This window comes from Ursus maritimus, unplaced genomic scaffold (genome assembly GCF_017311325.1).
Source record: "Ursus maritimus isolate PB19 unplaced genomic scaffold, ASM1731132v1 scaffold_23, whole genome shotgun sequence".
NCBI classification, from domain to species: Eukaryota; Metazoa; Chordata; class Mammalia; order Carnivora; family Ursidae; genus Ursus; species Ursus maritimus.
In genome coordinates, this window is record NW_024424786.1 from 13,375,985 (window position 1) to 13,395,403 (window position 19,419).

The window sequence follows — 19,419 nt, forward strand, 5'->3', positions numbered from 1 at the left end:
GGGAGTCTGCTTCTCCTTCTGCCCCTCACTCTGCTCATGCTCTCTCTCTCTCTTTCAAATAAGTAAATAAAATCTTAATTAAAAAAAATTTTTAAAGACTAATTAGGTTATCTAGAGTTGAGCATTTTGCCAGTTTGAGAAAAGCATTTATCATTTACACTGTTTGCAATAATTACCATAAGTTAAACTGATATTCCTTTTAAAGATGTGCCAAAGTGTGAATATTAGATTGTATAGTAGTACACCTTATAAAAAAGAAGTTATCACAGATTTCCAAAAATGAATTGATCATGCTAATACAATTTTGCATTTCACCTAATGATTCAAGTCGAAACACTCAGCGATATGTTCACAAACGTTAGCCAGTGTGATCTGAGTAACATGCTAGCATGTTTGTATGCACATACTGAATACTTCTCTACTCATCTCACTTCCTTCTTAACACCTTTGTTCTTTTGTTCAAACCAAGAAATCCACACCTATTTTTGCCTTTCTCAAGTTCTTCATTATTTGCAACTTTACAAATTCTATATTATGGGTACAATTAGTTGTATAACTGTTTTAACACGTTTGCATTTAAAGATCACATTTAGACTTGTTCTTCCTCCCCCATAGAGTCTGAGATTAAATGTTATAACCCTACATCTTCCACTCTCCTTGTGACTTTTCAAGATAGGGCCAGTGAAGTGGACACTTAATGTGTGGGGTTGATCCTGAAAATTAAAGGGGTATTAATTGGAAAAGTAATGACATAAAATCAGTCTTATGTCTGTTGATTTTAATGTGACCTCCAACAACAAATATATCCAGTTACATACTGATGATTCCTTGAATTAATCACATTATAATTTAAAATTTTTAAATATTTATAGAGAGATAAGAAAGCTATTGTGTCCCATAGGAATTGGAAAAATACAAATCTGGATTTGAATACCAGTTCAACTATTTATACGACCTCAAGCAATTTAATTAGGTTATCTGAGCCTATATTTTCAGCCACTTGTTAGATGAGGATATGAAACATTTTATAAGATCAGAAATATTGTACATAAATGGTTTAGCACCATGTCTGGCATATAAAAAGCCCCTTAACAAATGTAATCACTGTAATAATATTGACTAAATTGAAACAGAAAGTCAAATAAAAGATTTGTTTGATAATAACTCATCAAAATCATAAAAATGATACACGAATATTAATCTCTATGCATATACATTTTTAAGAAGTAATATACTTAATCTCTTACAACTGTAGTATAGTGAAGGAATATTGCTATTGATTTAATACTCTGATGGTTGTTTTAGGATTTTTAGTCTGTGAAGGTATATTTTAAGGATCACAGCTGGCCCTTGGTGTACTGCAGTCTACACAGTGCTTCCAATGGTCCCATGAATGTAAAGCAATGAGCAAGCCCTTGTGGAGGAAATGAGCAGGGATCTGTGATCCCTGACCTCAAGGGGCTGAATCCAATGGTAGAGATATAGCTTACTGACAAAAAATTATAATGTAAATAAAAACTGCCATTATTAGTTAAGCAGACTAGGTGATATTAAAATTCTAAAGAAAGAGATTTTACTTTTAGGGCAGAATAAAGAAAGTTTGTGTGACAGTACGGATATTTGTGGATGCATTATTGAGTATATTAAACTATAGGACTGTGACACAAAACCATATTCCGCTTAGTCCCCTTTACTTTTAATTAAATACCTGCTCCCATTTAATCTCTTATTAATCTTTAAAGCTATAAATGGAGTCAGAAAAATCTCCCATATATTTCTGGGAATGAATGTTCTAGACAATCACCAGGGATCCTTTCTAAAAGGATTCACAAGACACAGAATATTTTACATGTGTGTCTTACAATGGGAATGGCGAGAACGCTCTTACTTCATCCTACAATCCCATGGCAGCCATGAGGTATATTTATTCAGCAGTACTGAGCCCTGCCTTGGCACTAAGCTGCCATGCTGCTCATAAAAGCAGAAGGAGGAAATGAAGGGAGCTATGTCTGGCTTATTCACACACATTTTCATATTGTCATCCTGACATCTCTGAATGCCTTTCCCATAGGTACTTAAGAAATTATTTCGTTTTCTTTTTTAACCATAGATAATCATTAGATTGTCTGTATGATGAATTTTTTAAATCCCTAAATAAGACTATTTGAAGGCAAATATGCCATGAAGTTTTGGGAAAACTATGTTCTGCATATGGCTTAAATACAGTTCCCTGTAATTGTCCAATTTTTCAAATTCAATATAATAACTTCCTCATGCTTGTAGAAAAATCTTATTTTTTATATATATGTATTTTTTTATATATTATATATTATATTATATTTATATATATATTTATTTTTATATATATCTATATATAATATATCTATTATCTATCTATCTATCTATCTATATCTCTCATAAATTTCAGTCTGATTTAATATGTCAGAGAGCCGGTTTAAGTTTTATTTGAAATACATTTAATATGAAACAAACTCCTTACTTTAGGAGAAATGTTGTACTTAACTCCAAAGCACTAATGGCATAAACTGTATTTATGAACTGTTTTCATTGATTTAGTCTTTGAGTTTTGTTTTGTTTTGTTTTGTTTTCAAAAACAGAACAAAGGGATTGGATTGGTGGAGAGAATTTACACACAATGGATCCTGTCCAAGCCTATAAAAATATGCCACTGAGTTTATAGGCTTCTTGCATCTGTTGGCAGCCCCACAGTGACAGATTTAAGAAATTGAAAAGAGGTTAAATAAAGTACAGATGAGAATAACTAGAATAAAATTTGAACTAAATAAAGGCCTTGAGACTTCTCTTAGAAACAAAATGACAAAATTTAGCTACTGAAAACCATAGAATATTACAATTTTGGAATTGGACTTGTCCAGATTATGGAGTAATACAATGATTTGGGTCTTTTTTTTTTTTTTTTTTTAACATGCAGTATCTTCCTCAGAATTGTCTTTGGTCTGGCAAATTTATTTGTTTTGATTAGGAGAAAACTGCTTGCGATTTAGAGGAATGACTATTCTTTTCTTTATCTACCCTAAAACCACATCTCCGTCTCCAGCACACAGGACTGGCTGTTGAAGAAGTGGCCATGGGTACCCAGGCAGAGCCAGACTGACCAAATGTTTTTTGGAGTAAATATGAGAGTATGTGTATGTCTGTTTAGGAGTGTATGTGAGAAACTTTAAGGCCTGTATATCCTTAGGTCTACCTAGAATTTCTTTAGAAGCTCCTGAATATTCCTAGATCTGCCCTACCGCCATTGTACCAACTGGCATATGGAAAAAATGCCATATGGCAGACCTGATTAGGAATTTCAGAGGATGGTATTCCCTTTTGAATCAGAACCCCATCTAAACTTATTCATTTAAATAACAGCGTGTACTCAGAAAGCCTTGTCAAGCCTAGCAGAAGACGCTACGTTCAGTTTCAGTGCTGTAGCCTGACTGTGTTTGGAACCTACACTAATTCCAGTGCCATGTTTGCCCACTGCTGCCTCTGACTGCAAAGGGCTTGTGATCCAGTTAGTAAGTTAAAAAGAAAGAAAGTAACCTTCAGTGGAAATGGATTTCTCAATCAGAAACTGCGCCTGCAGTCTCTGCTAAGAGACACAAAACAGCCAGTGGGCTCCTGTCTTTCCAGTCTGACTTTGCATTTCTTTTCCATTGTTCTCAGTGCAAAAAGTAGCACTTCTTTATTCATCAGTCCGTCTTTCTTTTTTAAGGATTAGAAAATTCCGAATCATTTCTTTGTTCTTTTGTGTGTCACCATGGAAAAAAAACCTATCCAAGGACCAGTGATTTCTAGAAAAACCAGTAAAATAAATCCAGGCACTTGTCTTCTTTTCCTTTGTCTTTGAACTGGGCACTAAATCTCTGCACAATGTGAATGATTTTGAAAGCATTCTTCTCTATAATGTCAGTCTGTCAATTTAAATACGTTCTGTATTATGTAGTGACGAGATCAGAACATTTATATTCAGATAGCTTTTGAAAGAAAATTAGGAGGCAATGAAACTCCTTTGAAGTTTTTGACATTAGACTTTGACTGAAGTAGATGAATAATAATTCTTCTTCTTCTTCTTCTTCTTCTTCTTCTTCTTCTTCTTCTACCATTTGTTGTAATAATTAAAATGCTCAGCATTGATTTTCTATAGATTGGCAATGTTTTCCTATTAACATCCATTTTACATAACAAGTGGTGTTGCTCTAAATACTTTAATTATATTCTTGATATATATGGTAAAATCATCCAAACTCTTCTCCTTCTCTGCCCTAAATAAAATAACATTTATTAAAGTAGGTTTTTGTTGTCCCTTAGACTTTATTTGAATGTTGATATTTCTATTCAGTAGATATGTTCCAATAATGCTGTGTAACTAGATTAAAAAAAAAAAAAAAGGTGAACACAGTATTCCTGGGGATTTGTAAGGATTTCTTGTGTTAAGGCAGAGATTTAGCTGAAACCCAGGATCATTATATTTAAATCTTAAAATAGATTCAGGGATGACTGGGTGGCTCAATTGGTTAAGTGTCTGCCTTTGGCTCAGGTCATGATTCCAGGGTCCTGGGATCAAGCCCCGCATCGGGGAGCCTGCTTCTCCTTCTCCCTCTGCCTGCCGCTCCCCTGCTTGTACTCTCTGTCTCTCTGTCAAATATAAATAAAATCTTTTTAAAAAATGGATTCATGAGAAAGATATGCAGAGAAGACACAAATACATTCAGGAAAAATAGTTGTTTTTATATTTCTGACTAGGGGCTTGGCCTCAAAAGTCTACATAAAATTACTGGCTCTGCTAAACCAGGTTCTACTTTAAGATATAAAATAATGGCAGATCTAGTGGCCTCCTAGGTGTCTTTCTTCTTGGCCTATATCTAATTTGAAACTCAATGTTACATCCTTTCAATGCCTTCATAAACACAAGGAAATCTTGAAGGAAAATGAAAACATTCCTAAGGTGTAATCTCAACTGATTAAACCATCATCTGAAAGGTTAGCTGCGTAGGCCCTACCTATCCTGTTTTTGCTTCACTTTTACAAATCCCAACACATGAAAGAGAGAGATAGACAAGACCAGGAGAGACTACATGGCTGTACAGTATAATCTTTTCTATCAGTGTACCCATTGGCTTTGCTCTCAACAACAAAAGTGTCCATTTCCTAGAACCCTACCCGGACTTCTTTACCATGGAAGTGGAGTATAGAAAGGGAGAGGCTTCGGGGCCCTGGAGCCCATCAATACTATTTCTTCTTGCACATATGAAAAGTATGGTGCTACAATAAGAGGAACATAGCTTGGGGATCCCTTGGACTTGAATTCAATTCATAGATTTGGCAGTTATGGAGCTCAATGTCTTTTTTTTAAAATGTCTTTAATTAATCTTAGTTGTCTCATCTTAAATATGTATAATTAAAGCTTTCTTTCAGGATTATTTGAGAATTAAATATAATAACTGTCACATAGGAATGCAAGGCTGGTTCAACACTCAAAAATCCATCAATATAATTTGCCAAACTAACAGATTTGACAAAAAAACTGCCTGGTATATCAACAGACACAGAAAAAAATAATTCAACATCTATGTTGTTAAAAACTTCAGCAACCTAGGAATAGAAAGAAACTTCCTCCATTTGATACAAGGCATTTATAAAACACTTACATCTAACATCTTATTCTCCCTCTAAAATCAAGAATTAGACAAAATTGTCTACTTTCACCACTCCTACTCAATATTTGCGTTGGCAGTCCTAGAAAATAAAATGTGGTATTCAATTGGAAAATAAGAAATTAAACTACTCTTACTTGCAGACAACATGCTTGTCTATGTAGAAAATTCCAAGGAGTCTACAAAATTTTTCGTGGAGCTAGTAAGCAAGTTTGCAAAAGTTCACAGAATACAATATCAATAAACAAAAATCAGTTGCATTTCTATACATTAGCACTGCAGAGTTGAAAACTGGAAAACTGAAATTTAAAAAAGGATGTTACCTTTTAAAAAAGTTCCAACAAAATGACATACTTAGCTACAAGTCTAATAAAATATGCAGGATTTGTATGGAGAAAACTATAAAATATGTTGAAATCAAAGAAAAAAACCTCAAGAAATCATCATACCGGGTTCATGGACTGGAAAACTTGATGTAGTTAGGATGTTAATTCTCCCTAAAGTGATATAGAGATTTAATTCAATCTCAATTTTAATATCACAATTATAGATAAGCTAATTATCGATTAAAAATAAGCTGATTCTAAAGTGTGTAGAATAAGGTAAAATAACTCAAATAGCCAAAGCAATTAAAAAAAAGGAACAAGGTTGGAGGACTAGCACTGCCTGTTTTTAAGATACACTGTGAAGCTGGAATAGTCAAGACGACATGGTATAGGTGAAAGGATAGACACATAATCAAAAGAACAGAATATAAAACCCAGAAAGAGACCTAATAAGTATGGACACTTGATTTTTGATAAAGGTGCAAAGACAACTGAAGGGAGAATGGACAGTCTTTTAAGGAATAGTTGACTACTAGACAACCATATGCCAAAAATGATTGTTGTTTTATACCTCACACTGTATATAAAAAATTAATTTAAAATATATAATGGACCTACATGTCAAGTATAAAAGTATAAAAGCCTACAATAAAATGCTCATAACCTGAGTTTAGTCAATGATTTTTTAGATATAGCACCAAAAACAGGATTCATAAAATTTTACTTCATTGCAAATAAAAACTTTGCAAATGACACTATTAAGGAAACAAAACAAAACAAAACAAAAAAATGAGCCACAGACTGAGATAAAATACTTACATATCACATATCAAGTGAAGGATTTATATCCAGAATATATACAAGACTCTCAAAACTTAATAATAAGACAGAAACACAATGAAAAAAAATGGACAAAATATCTGAAGACTTCACCAAAAAATATATATGGATGGCAAAAAGCACAGGTAGGGATGCCCAATAACATTAGTCATTAGAGAAATGCAAACTAAAACCACAGTGAGTTATCACTACAAACCTATTAGAATGTCTAATAACAACCAAAATCCTGTTGATAAATATACAGTGCTGAACAGGAACTCTCTCATACACTGTTGGTGGTACAGCCACTTTTGAAAAAATTTGACAGTTTCTGTCACTATTAAATATACACTTATCATTTCACCCAGCAAGCATGCTTCTATGTGTTTTTGAGAACTCAAAACCTTTATGAATGTTTATAGCAGCATTATTCGTAATCACAAAAACTGAACACAACCCAAATGTCCTTCCTCGGATGAATAGATGATCAAATTGTAGGACATCCTCACAATGAAGTTACTACTTAGTATTTAAAGGAACGAATTTTTGACACTTATAAAAATGGATGATTCTCACATGCATTTTGCTAAGTGAAAGAACCTAATCTTAGAAGTTATATAGTGTATTGTTCTATTTATGTGGCTCTCTGGATATGGCAAAAAAAAAAAAAAAAAGAGGTAAAAAGAACAGATCATTGATTGTAGGAAGTTGGGTAATGGAGAACACGGAGCACAAATAGGTGGGACTAGGGAATTGATTCAAGTGTTGTAATTTTTCTGTATCCTGTCAATGAAATTGTTATAAGAATCCCTGTTTGTGTCAAAACTCAAAAAACTTAACACCAGAAATGTTGACTTTACGCATGGAAATTAAAAAAAAAAAAAAAGATAAATAAAAGGGAGAAAATAAGCACATGGGTTATCCCTGAAAATTCATATAATTTTTATAATGAAAATAAGAAGTGTTTGGAAAAAAGCAGCTTAGGTTTTATTGAACTCAAAACTCTGCAAAAATAGTAAAATCTTACCGGTGAGTAAAAACCATGATTTTTAAAATACGATTTTTAAAAATTGAAAGTCAAATGATATTAAATTAAAACTTAAATTCTAACTTTCTGTAGAATGAATATTCCTGAGAAGAGTAGGTTGTAAATAATTGGTGGTAAATTAATTATTAGCCAACATAATAATTAAACATAATTAATAGTAACAATAATATATACTGCCATTATTATTTATCCTTTATCTTTTAAAATGGAATTTTTAAAAATATACCAATACTAACTAACTGAATACTAAAACTAACATAATACTAATAGCTAAGATTTCTCACCCTAAACTCATTGAAAAAATATCCAGAATCAACTATTTTTCTGTTTTCTTTTCTAGTATAAGCTACATTTTCCCATTCTTAAGCTTTTGAAATAAGCTTTCAATTATAAAATATCAAACTATGTTCAAAAGAAGATGTGGGAATTGCCAGCCTTTGGCACAGTATGGTGAAACCCATCAGTAAAAACTACAGCAGCAGGTTGCAAGCAGTGGGAAGTTCTGTGGTTACAAATGCTCATGCCAGGCTGAAAATATAGAGCAGGTTGTGCCCTGATGCCGTGCTGGTTAGACTAGTCATGCTTGTGTTTGGGTTTGGAGTCTACACATCATTTGCTTCTAGTTGAGTTACTGGTTTCACCAATCACAGTGTGTGGTTGGAACAAATGGGATCAGAATTTTCAAAATGCCATCATAGACCTGTGAGATGTAGTGGGAGTCTTCAGATCTTCCCCCACTTCAAGGACAGGGTATAATTCAGGTTTTCTTGCTGTGTCCATGCGCTTGCCTCAAAACCCAAATCCCATCTCTGAGTTCTTCATAGTGGAACAGCGGTATTGTTGTTGACAGTAGTGTAAAAATTATACCTTTGCAGCTTGTCAGAAGTAATATAAAACTTCAAATTTTATACCCTAATCTAAACCCAAGATTTGTTTTCATTTGGAATTGCGTTCCATGAGGCAGGCAAGGAAGATCAGGAATTCCATTTTGCCCCTTTACACACCCCCAAAATGATGGGGTAAAGCTTGGCTGCAGATTTATCTTGTACTTCTGCCTTTATTTTTCCCCCCGTACATTCTAAAGAAAGCCCTTTGCATCATAGCACATTTTGTAAATACCAGAAATCTCTATTACTCCCTGCTTCCATTGCTGCGAAAATCTGTTTGAGTGCTAAAACAGAAGCAAGGAGATGAATAGCCATTGAGGGGGAGGAGTGGGATTTGGAATAGCTCCACTAATATATGCATCAATCTCATTTGTATTTCAAAAAGCATTATAGGTTATAAGTTGTTTGAGCTTTGAAGTTTCAGAACACTGGTTCCTGAAGAGTGAATGTGTCCCGATGTCCCCTTGACATTTTAATCTTTACCGGAGCAGGGAGTTTTATCTCTTTGTTCACTGCTGAATCCCATTGTCTAGAAAGAATATCTAGCATCTATGAGACTGAATACTTGTCACATGAAGATATTCATTGGGTAAACTCATTAATTAATAGAGCCTTATTTCAGTCTTTCTTTTTGTAAATATCTATTTGCATATTACATATGCAGACACAGTGCCACATGCTGAATGTGTGTCTGTGAACAAGGCAGACATGGTCCTTGCCCTCATGGAACTCACCGTGCAGCTAGAGAGACTGTATGTTAACTAGTAACCTCATAAATACATAAATGCAAACATGAAATTCTATTAAAGCGAAGTATGTTTTGTTGTTGTTTTTCTTGTTTTAGAGAGAGAGAGAGCATGAGTGGGGTATAGTGCAGAGGTGGGGGAGAGAGAGAACTCCAAGCAGGCTCCATGCCCAGTGTGGGGCCCCACACAGCGTTCGATCTTATGATCCTTAGATCATGACCTGAGCCAAAATCAAGAGTTGGACACTCAACCATCTGAGCCACTCAGGCACCCCAAAATATATGTTCCTAAGAGGACATACAGCAAAGAAAATGTACCTGTTTGGGGTGGGCTGTGTGACTTGGAAATTAGACTCTAGACAAGAGTGCACACACATAAAGATAAAAATGAGGGCTCTCATTTCACCTTCAGGACTTTTGAAATGTATTTCACCAATTTATAAACTCCTTCATAACTCTGCGCTTTCCTTACAGTGTTCTGTCTTGCATTACACTTATTAGAGAGCTTTTCTTATTCACCTTTCTTATTAATATATTTTAATTGAATGAGATAAATTTTTTATTTTACTAATTACTCTTATTTAAAGACTGAGTGTGTATTACTTACTTTTGTCTCCTGCACAGAGTCTTGCCCATAGCAAGCCAGTCAAAAGTACAATAAAGTCAATAGTTACCTTTTCCATGATTACTTATAAACATCTTAGAATATTTATCATTTATGACCCCCCCCCAAAAAAACCCTTAAAATTGTATTCTCTGATAGTGAAAGTGCACATCTGTATGTGTGTAGTGGGTAATCTCCGTTCATCCCTCCAGATCTATCCTGCACCACTTTTCACCTTGTCCTGTTCCTCAGGAAGCAGGTATCTACGGACTACAACAACCAAGAGCTTGCACGACCTCTAGCTACTATTTAGATTTGACCAGTTGGGACGTATCAGCAGCAGATTAGAAACTGACAAAAGAGAGGCTGGGGGTATTTTATTTCCCTGGCTCGCTCCATGCCCTTCTGTGGGTGTACAGTGGCTACATTCTGCTAGGTCAGCATATAGGTTCTGTCAGATTCCCTCTCCTCCAGCTACAATTATCTCCAAGTTCTTCCGTCTGCTCCCTCTCCCTGCTCTGCAGGCCCACGGGGGATAAAGGTTTCCAGCCCTTGTTAGTTGGAAGGAGCTTCATCAATGTTTATTGGCTTCTCTTAGTTCTGCTCACCCCTTTTTAAAAAAAAAAAAAAAAAAAAAAAAGAATTATTAACCTTGCTTCAATTACTCGGAGTTAACCATCCTTATCCTATGAGGACTCTGATCCAAGAGACATACTTTTCCTTGTTCAAAGTGATAGTAGAACTGAAAAATGAGTGAAGAACAAATTATGGTAAATAAAGAAGTTTCTGAGTAAACAAAGAATTTACGTGTTTTATTGCAAAGAGCAAAGGCCTTGAAGTCAAATGGACCTGGTTTCTTCCAGGCTATAGCATTTCCTACATGTGGGACTAGAGACAAGTCACTGGAGTCCTTTGTATCTCAGGATTCCCACATGTAAAGTGGAGATGAAAAGTCATGACAGGACTGGGATGAGAATTAACTGATAACATATAGGATGCTCCTGGCCCTTTGTAGGCAATCAATCAATGGTGCTTTTATCAGTAGCAATAACATCCGCCAAAAAGGGCACACTCAAATCAGACATGTTCCTTTGAAGACAACAGAGCTACAGTGATTTTGATAAGGAAGAGAAGAAGAAACTTCTGTGTGTGTTTATGCTTTTTCCCCCAATGCTTACAATTTAGATAAATATGCTTCGGTTATATCTACTCTTATAGGAAGGTGTGTTTGCATTTTATAAAATCAAGTGGTATCCTGAGACACTACCCATTCTCAGGCCATCGATTCTAAAATATTTCTGAGAAAGGTAAAAGTTTTACTAAACTACAGAATTCTCTTGAGATTATAACAAGAGTCAGACAACTACATTTTTTATGGACAAAACTTATGGACATAATGTAAAATCCATTAGGTCATAATATCATATTATTTTGCTACAAATCTTCCAAAAATTCTTCTAACAATTTGCTTGGTAGAATTTTCAGAGTTAGTTCTATAAAACAATTTTTTTTTTCACATGAGTCCTTAGGATGAGTTAGTTTTCTTGAAGAGAAATTTTACTGAAATAGTAGATCTTTTGAAACTCTGTGTTTTGCACTAAGAAAATCAACCATCTTGGGGCACCTTCGTGGCTCAGTCGGTTGAGCGTTTGCCTTGGGTTCGGCTCAGGTCGTGACCTCATGGGTCATGATATGGAGCATCACATTGGCCTCTGCACTCAGAGGGGAGTCTGCTTGAAGATTCTCTTCCTCTGCTGCTCCCCCTCCTCCCCTTCTCTCGTTCTCTCGCTCTCTTTTCCTAAAATAAATAAATAAATCTTTAAAAAGAAAGAAAATCACCCATTTTTTTCTTTACTCTCCAGTTGCCTCTTTGAAGTTTCCTAAGGATCTGTTTTTCCAATTAAAATTCTGTATCAACTCAAAGTCCATTGAGTTTAAATGGTATCTGAATGTCCACTTTTCCTCCTTTGATGTCAGATGTCTTATGTGAATGCATTTCTAGAAGATATCTTATTTGCAATTCCACCTCGTGGACCTTTGTGTATTTACAAGTGAAATTGTCATTTCATTGGATCCCTTTAAATATGTCAGCATTTATGAAGTGCTCTTAGAACAATTGTAAGTAGCTAATTGTCGCTTGAGAAAAATCTGTTCCAGGTACAGGAAATGACACATTTTCTGCAGTTTATAGATTTACCCTTGAACTCGTGAGCTGCATATGCTTACCAAAATTGACATGTTACCGTGGTCTCTTTTCTAGTTATTAGCTTTAAAGGAGTAGTGATCAAGTATTATTCAAGGGTATCAGGTAAAGCCAACAAGGAAAGAAATGGAACTTTGGAACGTTGAAGAAATAAGTTCTGAATATACTCTGGGCGTAGCTGTTGTAAGTCATGCCATGCAAAGAACAGATGCTCTTAGTTATGCCAGGCAGAATGTGACGCCATTTAATGTGGAACTTGGAAAAGAAACTTCGTACTTTTTAGAACATTAGGACATCAGACTTTCTGCTTAGATTATATAGGTTTCTAGCAAAGATGATCTGTATAGTAGCTTTGGAAACAGTAGTTCAGGAAATGAGAGAGCACTGCTTTGAAGATGCATAGGAAGGAAAACGCAGAACTGTGCGAAGTATACTTGTTTCATCGTCACCATTTTTTACCCAATTTTCTGTAAGTGTTGCATTTAATGGATATTTTCAACAGTTATGTTTTGTATGGAGAGTTTTCTACCTTATGTGCATAATCCTTTGAATAAAATGTGTTGAACCCAAGAATTATAAATACAGAGAAGTAGGAGTAAGAATATGCCAAAAAGAATCCACTCATTACCTTCATAGACAAGACTTCACTAGCATTGCCACCTGGATTAGGAGTTTCTCCTGGGTGGTTTTATAATGTGCTGTGTATATTTCATATTGTTTTTTAGCATAAAATCTGTTTTTATGTATCTCCTTCCTCTGTGAGTGAGCACCATGTTATACTCAGCACTGAATCAAGGCCTAGCCCAGAGAAAGAACTCAAGAATTGTTTGAAATTATTACATAAATGATTTAAAAAAAACCCCTGATGAATAAAAATCAGTCTTAAAAATAAAAAAATTGATACCTATGTTGTATAACTCAGTTACACACATTGTTAATGCACAGCAGATTATATATTATTCATATCTATTCTTTTATAGATGAGCACGGGAAATACAGTTTGATAGGTAAGGCGGGTAGACATTTCCTGTTGATACGTACCAAGCAGCACATGTTCATTTTTCACCAAATTACATTCCAGTTTGTTAAGATTGTGGATATAAAATTATAGGTTCTGGGGTTTGCTTTAGCTCTGTGGTTTCTACATTCAGAGCTCTCTGCTGAAAATGTGTGTGGTATTTATACCAAGTGAAACCATGGTAATGAACCACGTAGGACTGGGGCTCGCAGGGAGCCATCTTCTGAAAAGATCATGGGCTTTGGAATCCAGTAGCTATTACTTTAACGTTCAGTTCTGCCAGTTGCTAGATTTATGACCTTGAGGAAGTAAATACCTTAACCTCTCCTAGTTTCATTCCCATGTAGGGTGGGCATTGTTTAAAAATATTTTATGAATTTTGGCAAACAAAATTATTCAAGTAAAGAACATAAAACAGATTAATCTCTGAAAAATAAAGGGCAAATGAATGTATATATAAATAAAATAATGCCTCAAAGAACAGTAGCTAATTTTTATCCCCCACCTAGACTGCAGCAATAGCTCCTTTATGCCTCTTTGTGGCACTAGGCCACAGATTTTTTTTTCAGTTCTATAAATACATTGTAACCTTCCTACCTCATGACTTTCATGCACCTTATTATCTTTGCTTAAAAGCACTTCCCACAAACACACATGCACACGCGTTACCATCAACACAAACACAACATAAGCACCTTCCTGTATGTTAGGTGCTTCTTCATTTTCTTGGCCTAACATGTCACGTCTTCTGAGAAAATGCCCCTGATCACTTCTTAAGGGAAGTCTCCTTTATTATTCTCATTATAGAGCAGTACCCGTATTTTCATAGCATTGAAGACAATTTACATGTATATATTTATTTATTTTTGTTTGGTCAATGTCTGAGTCTCAACTAAAATAAAAGTCCTTTGAGGCCAGGAATTATTGTCTATCTCATCACCACTGTCTACCCTACTCACCACAGTCAGCAGAGTGCCTTCAGAGAGCAAAGGCCCAGTGACTATCTGTCAAATGACCTGGTGAATACCGGAATGAATGAAATGTCAGAAAACACTGACAGCATTGGTGAGCGTAATTAACCCCATATTGGTTTATGAAATCTCACCCCATATTGGTTTATGAAATAATATCTACCAATTCAATAGTCATCTTTCACCCAAAGAACAGTTGAAACTTTTACTCGTGTTTGAATATTGTAAGAAAGGGAAATGTAGTAGTTGCTCCTTTTTGAAGCTACATGCTTGTGTCAGTGGGTTAAGGTGAATAGTATTATTATAAAGCTCCTATCAAGGCCATTTATCTGGGGCCAAGGGCCTTTCTCTCTCAGTCAACATCTTTGTCATCAGGTATCACTGTCTTCTATCTATGCACCTTCCCTCTCCCCCACTCCACCCCCCAAACATTTATTCCTTTACTCAGATGTTCTGCTAGAGTGGCCCAGAAACAGAAAGCTAACCATTTAATATCCTACATTGCTGTTTCTTAAAAGAATGTATCAAATCACATTACAAAAGATTCATAGGCATAGACACTTACTAGGATAGATTTGCCCTGTTATTTCTTGGATGTAGTGTAGAAAACACTGGTTGGTCATTAAGCGGAATTGTCTGGTATTTTTGTAGGATTTCAATATGCTTTCTGTGGACCTTGGGGAATTCCTCTTCAAGAAAGTATGTTCTTTTCTTGTCATTAAAGATCCCAGAAAGCTAAGAGACGGGGTGTTACGCTTCCAGTCAATTCACAGTTCTTCCTTGCATACCTTTCTAGTTCATATTCTATTTGCACACTGAGACTTAATATGAAAATAAATACATGGTTGTATAAAACTAAAGGATAAAAGCCCCACTCCTAGGTTTATCTGAATTTCTTCTGTCCAGCCATGTCTTATTTCTGTAGAACCTCTCTCAAAAATTGCCTTGTTATTTCTGTTTCAGGATTCCCATTTGTCCCAATGGGCAGTACACGTTGGTACCTCTGCTGGTCCTTACTTGAATCCATTCATTTGAAGAGCTACTTAGAAATTTTGAGTTAATTTACAAACTGACTATAAAATAGAGTAGCTAAAAAATTACAGACCTGAGCAATTTGAGTGGAATTTAGTTAAATTTATTTATATTCTAAATATGATAATTACTGCAAATGTACCTTTTCTCTGTTTTTACCCCTTTCCCGCACCTTTTATGACTCAGATTCTACTCTGTCTCAAAATTGAAATTAAGATGAGCAACTGCAAAAGCTTCCTTAATTGAATGTTTTGTGTTCTAATGCATTTGCACTATCCCTTTCATTTTTCAATCACTCCCTTAGAAATTTACATTAAAACAGAGAATCAGCATGTGGGCAGGTGAATAGGGAGGCTGGTAGAAACAGATGTGCCTATAGCTATGTTCTTTCTGTGTTTTAGCCTCTATTGGTATAGACTTTGCTAAGTTCTTTACATTTCAATGTCTGTGAGTTTGGGGGTGAATAGATGGTGGTCAGGAGCTTTGAACTAATTTATACATGCACCCTGATGTGGTGGTTTTAGCTTGGAATAGAAACCCTTTTCTGCTTATTTATCTGTGTGACATAAGTGATATTACTTTTCCTCTCTAAGTCTCAGTTCCCCACAGCTAATAGAAATAACAATATCTGCTCTATAAGATTGTTGGGAAAATCAAATGTAGTATGTATGCGTTTAAGGGAGAATAGAGTACAAAGAAGGGTTCCATTTAGTAAACAGTAATTTGAATATTTATGTATTAGTTTCATTTATTTTGCTACTTGGAAAACCAAATGGTTAGATTTATCCAAAGATAATCCAAATGATTGTTCTCATAACTTCCTAAATAAAGTTAACCACTTGGTTTTTGTTTTGCTTTGTTTTTTGTTTGTTTGTTCACAGAAGCTTTTAAAAATGGTGAAAGGTCAACTGGAAGAGAAAGTGTTCATTCCTCAGGACTGTTTGACAAAATTCTCACTTTCCCTTACCAAAATATTAACAAAACTAACTCAATTAGTTCCAGTCCCTAGGTGGTGCTTTTCAAGAGTACTTTCCTGAAACAGCCATCACAAGAATTAATATTATTTATCAACTTTTGCTGATTATTTATTACTTCTAAAACTTACCATTTTGAATTTGCAGGTATGAATGTAAGCAAGAGTGAGATAACAAAGGAAACTTCATTGAAACCATCCCGGAGATCCCTGCCTTGCCTCGCCCAGAGCTATGCCTACTCAAAGAGCTTGAGCCAATCCACCTCACTCTTTCAGTCCACCGAGAGTGAGTCTCAGGCTCCCACTTCCGTAACCTTAATCTCCGCGGACAAAGCAGAGCCAGGTGAGCAGCTATTCCTGCCTTTTTTGTTCAATGTGAAAAGACTAAGTGTTTTCGAACCATTCCTTCCTTCCTTCGTCCATTTTACTAGAATTTACAGAGCTCCTTGGCAGGAAGGCTGGCATAAAAAGGAGAACAGTACACCAGTCAGACGGAAGGCCATTTGTTGGCCAGGTGTGTTTTCACTTCGTTCTGGCCTTGAAAGAAGCCAACCTTATGGGAACCTGGAGCTAGTATTTTCTGTTTGCAGGAGCAGACAGACCAGCTACTTGAATTGCTGGCTCATTATCATTTCTGGTAAGAACCTATAACCAGTAACTGAGGAGACTACGTCAGCAATACTAAACTCAGTTTCTTAGAAAGAAAGACCAAAGACTTTAAGTAATGTTGACAGTAAAGCAGTGAAGATTTGACTGCACAAAGATGTGGCTGGACAAGTGTTAGCAATCACATGTTGGCACCGCAGCCTTGGACAACAAAAGGGCTGAAATACAGGGAAGTGCCAGCTGGATGCCACATTAATGACACTTTGTGGCTGCCTGGGCACCTTTCTACACACATCTGCCCATCTGAGACACCATTATGCTTTTAGACAATTCCTTTTCACAAATCCAGGAGTCAAAATACAACCTGGCCCCCTGTCTTGCAGTGGATGAGGTGTGTTTCCATTTTGCCATCCCTCTCTAAGTTGTTTTTTTGTCTTACGGGAATGCATTCCTTTATGATTCCTTGGACTTGTTTCTTCCTCTGGATAACTTGAAAATACCAAGATTTTCTTTTCAGTAATGCTGTGAAATCAATACCAATTATAAATAATAGCTTACATCCATGTCCAATAACAAAGGTGGCTAATTATTCAAGAGAATGAAGGTATTCTAGAGATGTATCTTGCCCTTATTGAAATTTTAAATAACTTATTTCAACTCATTAACTTAAAAAATTTCTTCATGTTTGGCCATCATTTGGCCATCCGTCATGATGGTCATTTTTCTAAATGATAATGTTTTTATTTCCAAAAACTATGAATGTTTTTTTTTTCCCCCTAGTTAATGCTGAGGAGGATAAAAAAGACACTGTGCTCAAATGCTCTTTTGCTGACCTCAGTGACTTTTGCTTGGGTAAGTCAATTTCTAGTATTTCCTTATTCCTTTACCCCCTCTCCAAAGGTAAGTTGTCTTCTTCATATCTAGAATATTATTTTTTAAGAAAAAAAAAGTTTGGTCTTTAATATTTGATGGGGGAATATTTGATGGGTGAGTATACTATTCTCTGGTTAAAAAAAGATGAAGGTATTTCATGTACAGTTTGAAATTCAAGTAATATAAGAAGATTTGTAATGAAAATCTCATAACCAAAAATGTTTTAACACTTTCTGCTGTTAAGCTTTTGGAAATATCTTTCAATTCTCTATGGATAAGCACATTAATACTGCTGTTTTTAGATTTATTGAATTTCAGCAGTATCTGTTGATCCCCTGTGGTGTTCGATGAAGATTTAGCTTATCTGCATAACCCTTCAATTTTTCATAGCTATATTGCCATTTAAATTTTTAAACCTCTCTGCTGATTAAAATTTGTAGCTCTAAATAGCATATTTACACCTTTATATCATGTTCTATCACATTTTAACAGTATCTCTTGACTCTCCACTTGGCAAATATAGTACTACTATGAAAATAATGCTTTTGGCAGTTACAGGATCACTTCCTCTTCTACAGTTCCAAGTTGTTATGACCTCTGTGCCACTCTTGAATAGTCCTAGAGTCAAGGTCAAATTGATTCCCCTTTCCAAACTTCCATCAATTACTCAAAATCATGCCACACTAAACTTACTTTCTTATTTGTACCACACACTTTTGTTAGTTTTATTTTCCTAGATTATCTGTATTTTTTTTTCCTTGGGAGAAGAAAATATTTCACCTTCTAAATAATCCCATATGTTCCAGATTCTAATTTTTATCCTTTATCTCATTCTTCTTCTTTAAGAAATTCTTGGTGTTCACTGACTTTTCATTAGATTACTGGATTAATTCCAGTTTCTACTGTCCCACATATTCCTCTTTCTTAGTTTTCAACCCCCCTTTTTTTTCAGAGTATATCCTTAAGCAACTACCTCATGGGAGATGCAAACTTTCTAAGTTATTGTATGTCTGAGATGACTTCGGTTCACTCTTACATTTCATTGTATTTGCTCGGTTATAAAGTCCTAGGTTAAAATCATTTTCCTTGAAATCCGGAGACTGGATTCATTGTCACCTAGCATCCATTGTTACTGCTAAAATAGCCCAATTTCTGTCTGATTCTTGTTCCTTTGTCATTGATTTTCTTTTTCCTTCTCTCTGTGAATTTTTATCATCTTTATATTTTGTGTTACAGAATTATGCGGTATTATGTTTAGGTGTGTGTGTGTATGCATGTGTGTGCATTTTCTTTCATCTCATGGTTTTGATTTCTGCCTCACTTCTGGAAGATTTCCTGCTCTTTTCTTCCAAGTGACTCTTCATTTCTCTCTCTCTCTCTCTGTGTGTGTGTGTGTGTGTGTGTGTGTGTGTGTGTGTGTGTGTGTTGGGGGAGGGTGAGGTCATATATGTATATTTGATTTCTAAGTCTTTTTTGTTTTCAGAATGTAACTTCTTCAGAGCATCCTGTTGTAGTTCATGAACATAACATCTCTAATCTCTCTAATTACACTTGTGATTGTCTTAAGTTTTCCTTTACTTTTTAAGTTTTAGGCTTTTGTTCCAGTGATCCATTTTTCTGCCTGCTTCAA

The 19,419-nt window shown here is 35.3% G+C and overlaps 1 protein-coding gene across 1 annotated transcript in view; it reads left to right on the top strand.

Moving 5' to 3' along the window:
• The window catches only part of ANO3 (anoctamin 3), a 385,842-nt gene that overhangs the window by 192,319 nt on the left and 174,104 nt on the right, over nt 1–19,419 (top strand). The window contains exons 3-4 of the mRNA XM_040638905.1: nt 16,459–16,653; nt 17,697–17,768. Of these exons, the coding sequence (XP_040494839.1) occupies nt 16,459–16,653; nt 17,697–17,768 (267 nt within the window). The remainder of the gene's footprint in view (nt 1–16,458; nt 16,654–17,696; nt 17,769–19,419) is intronic.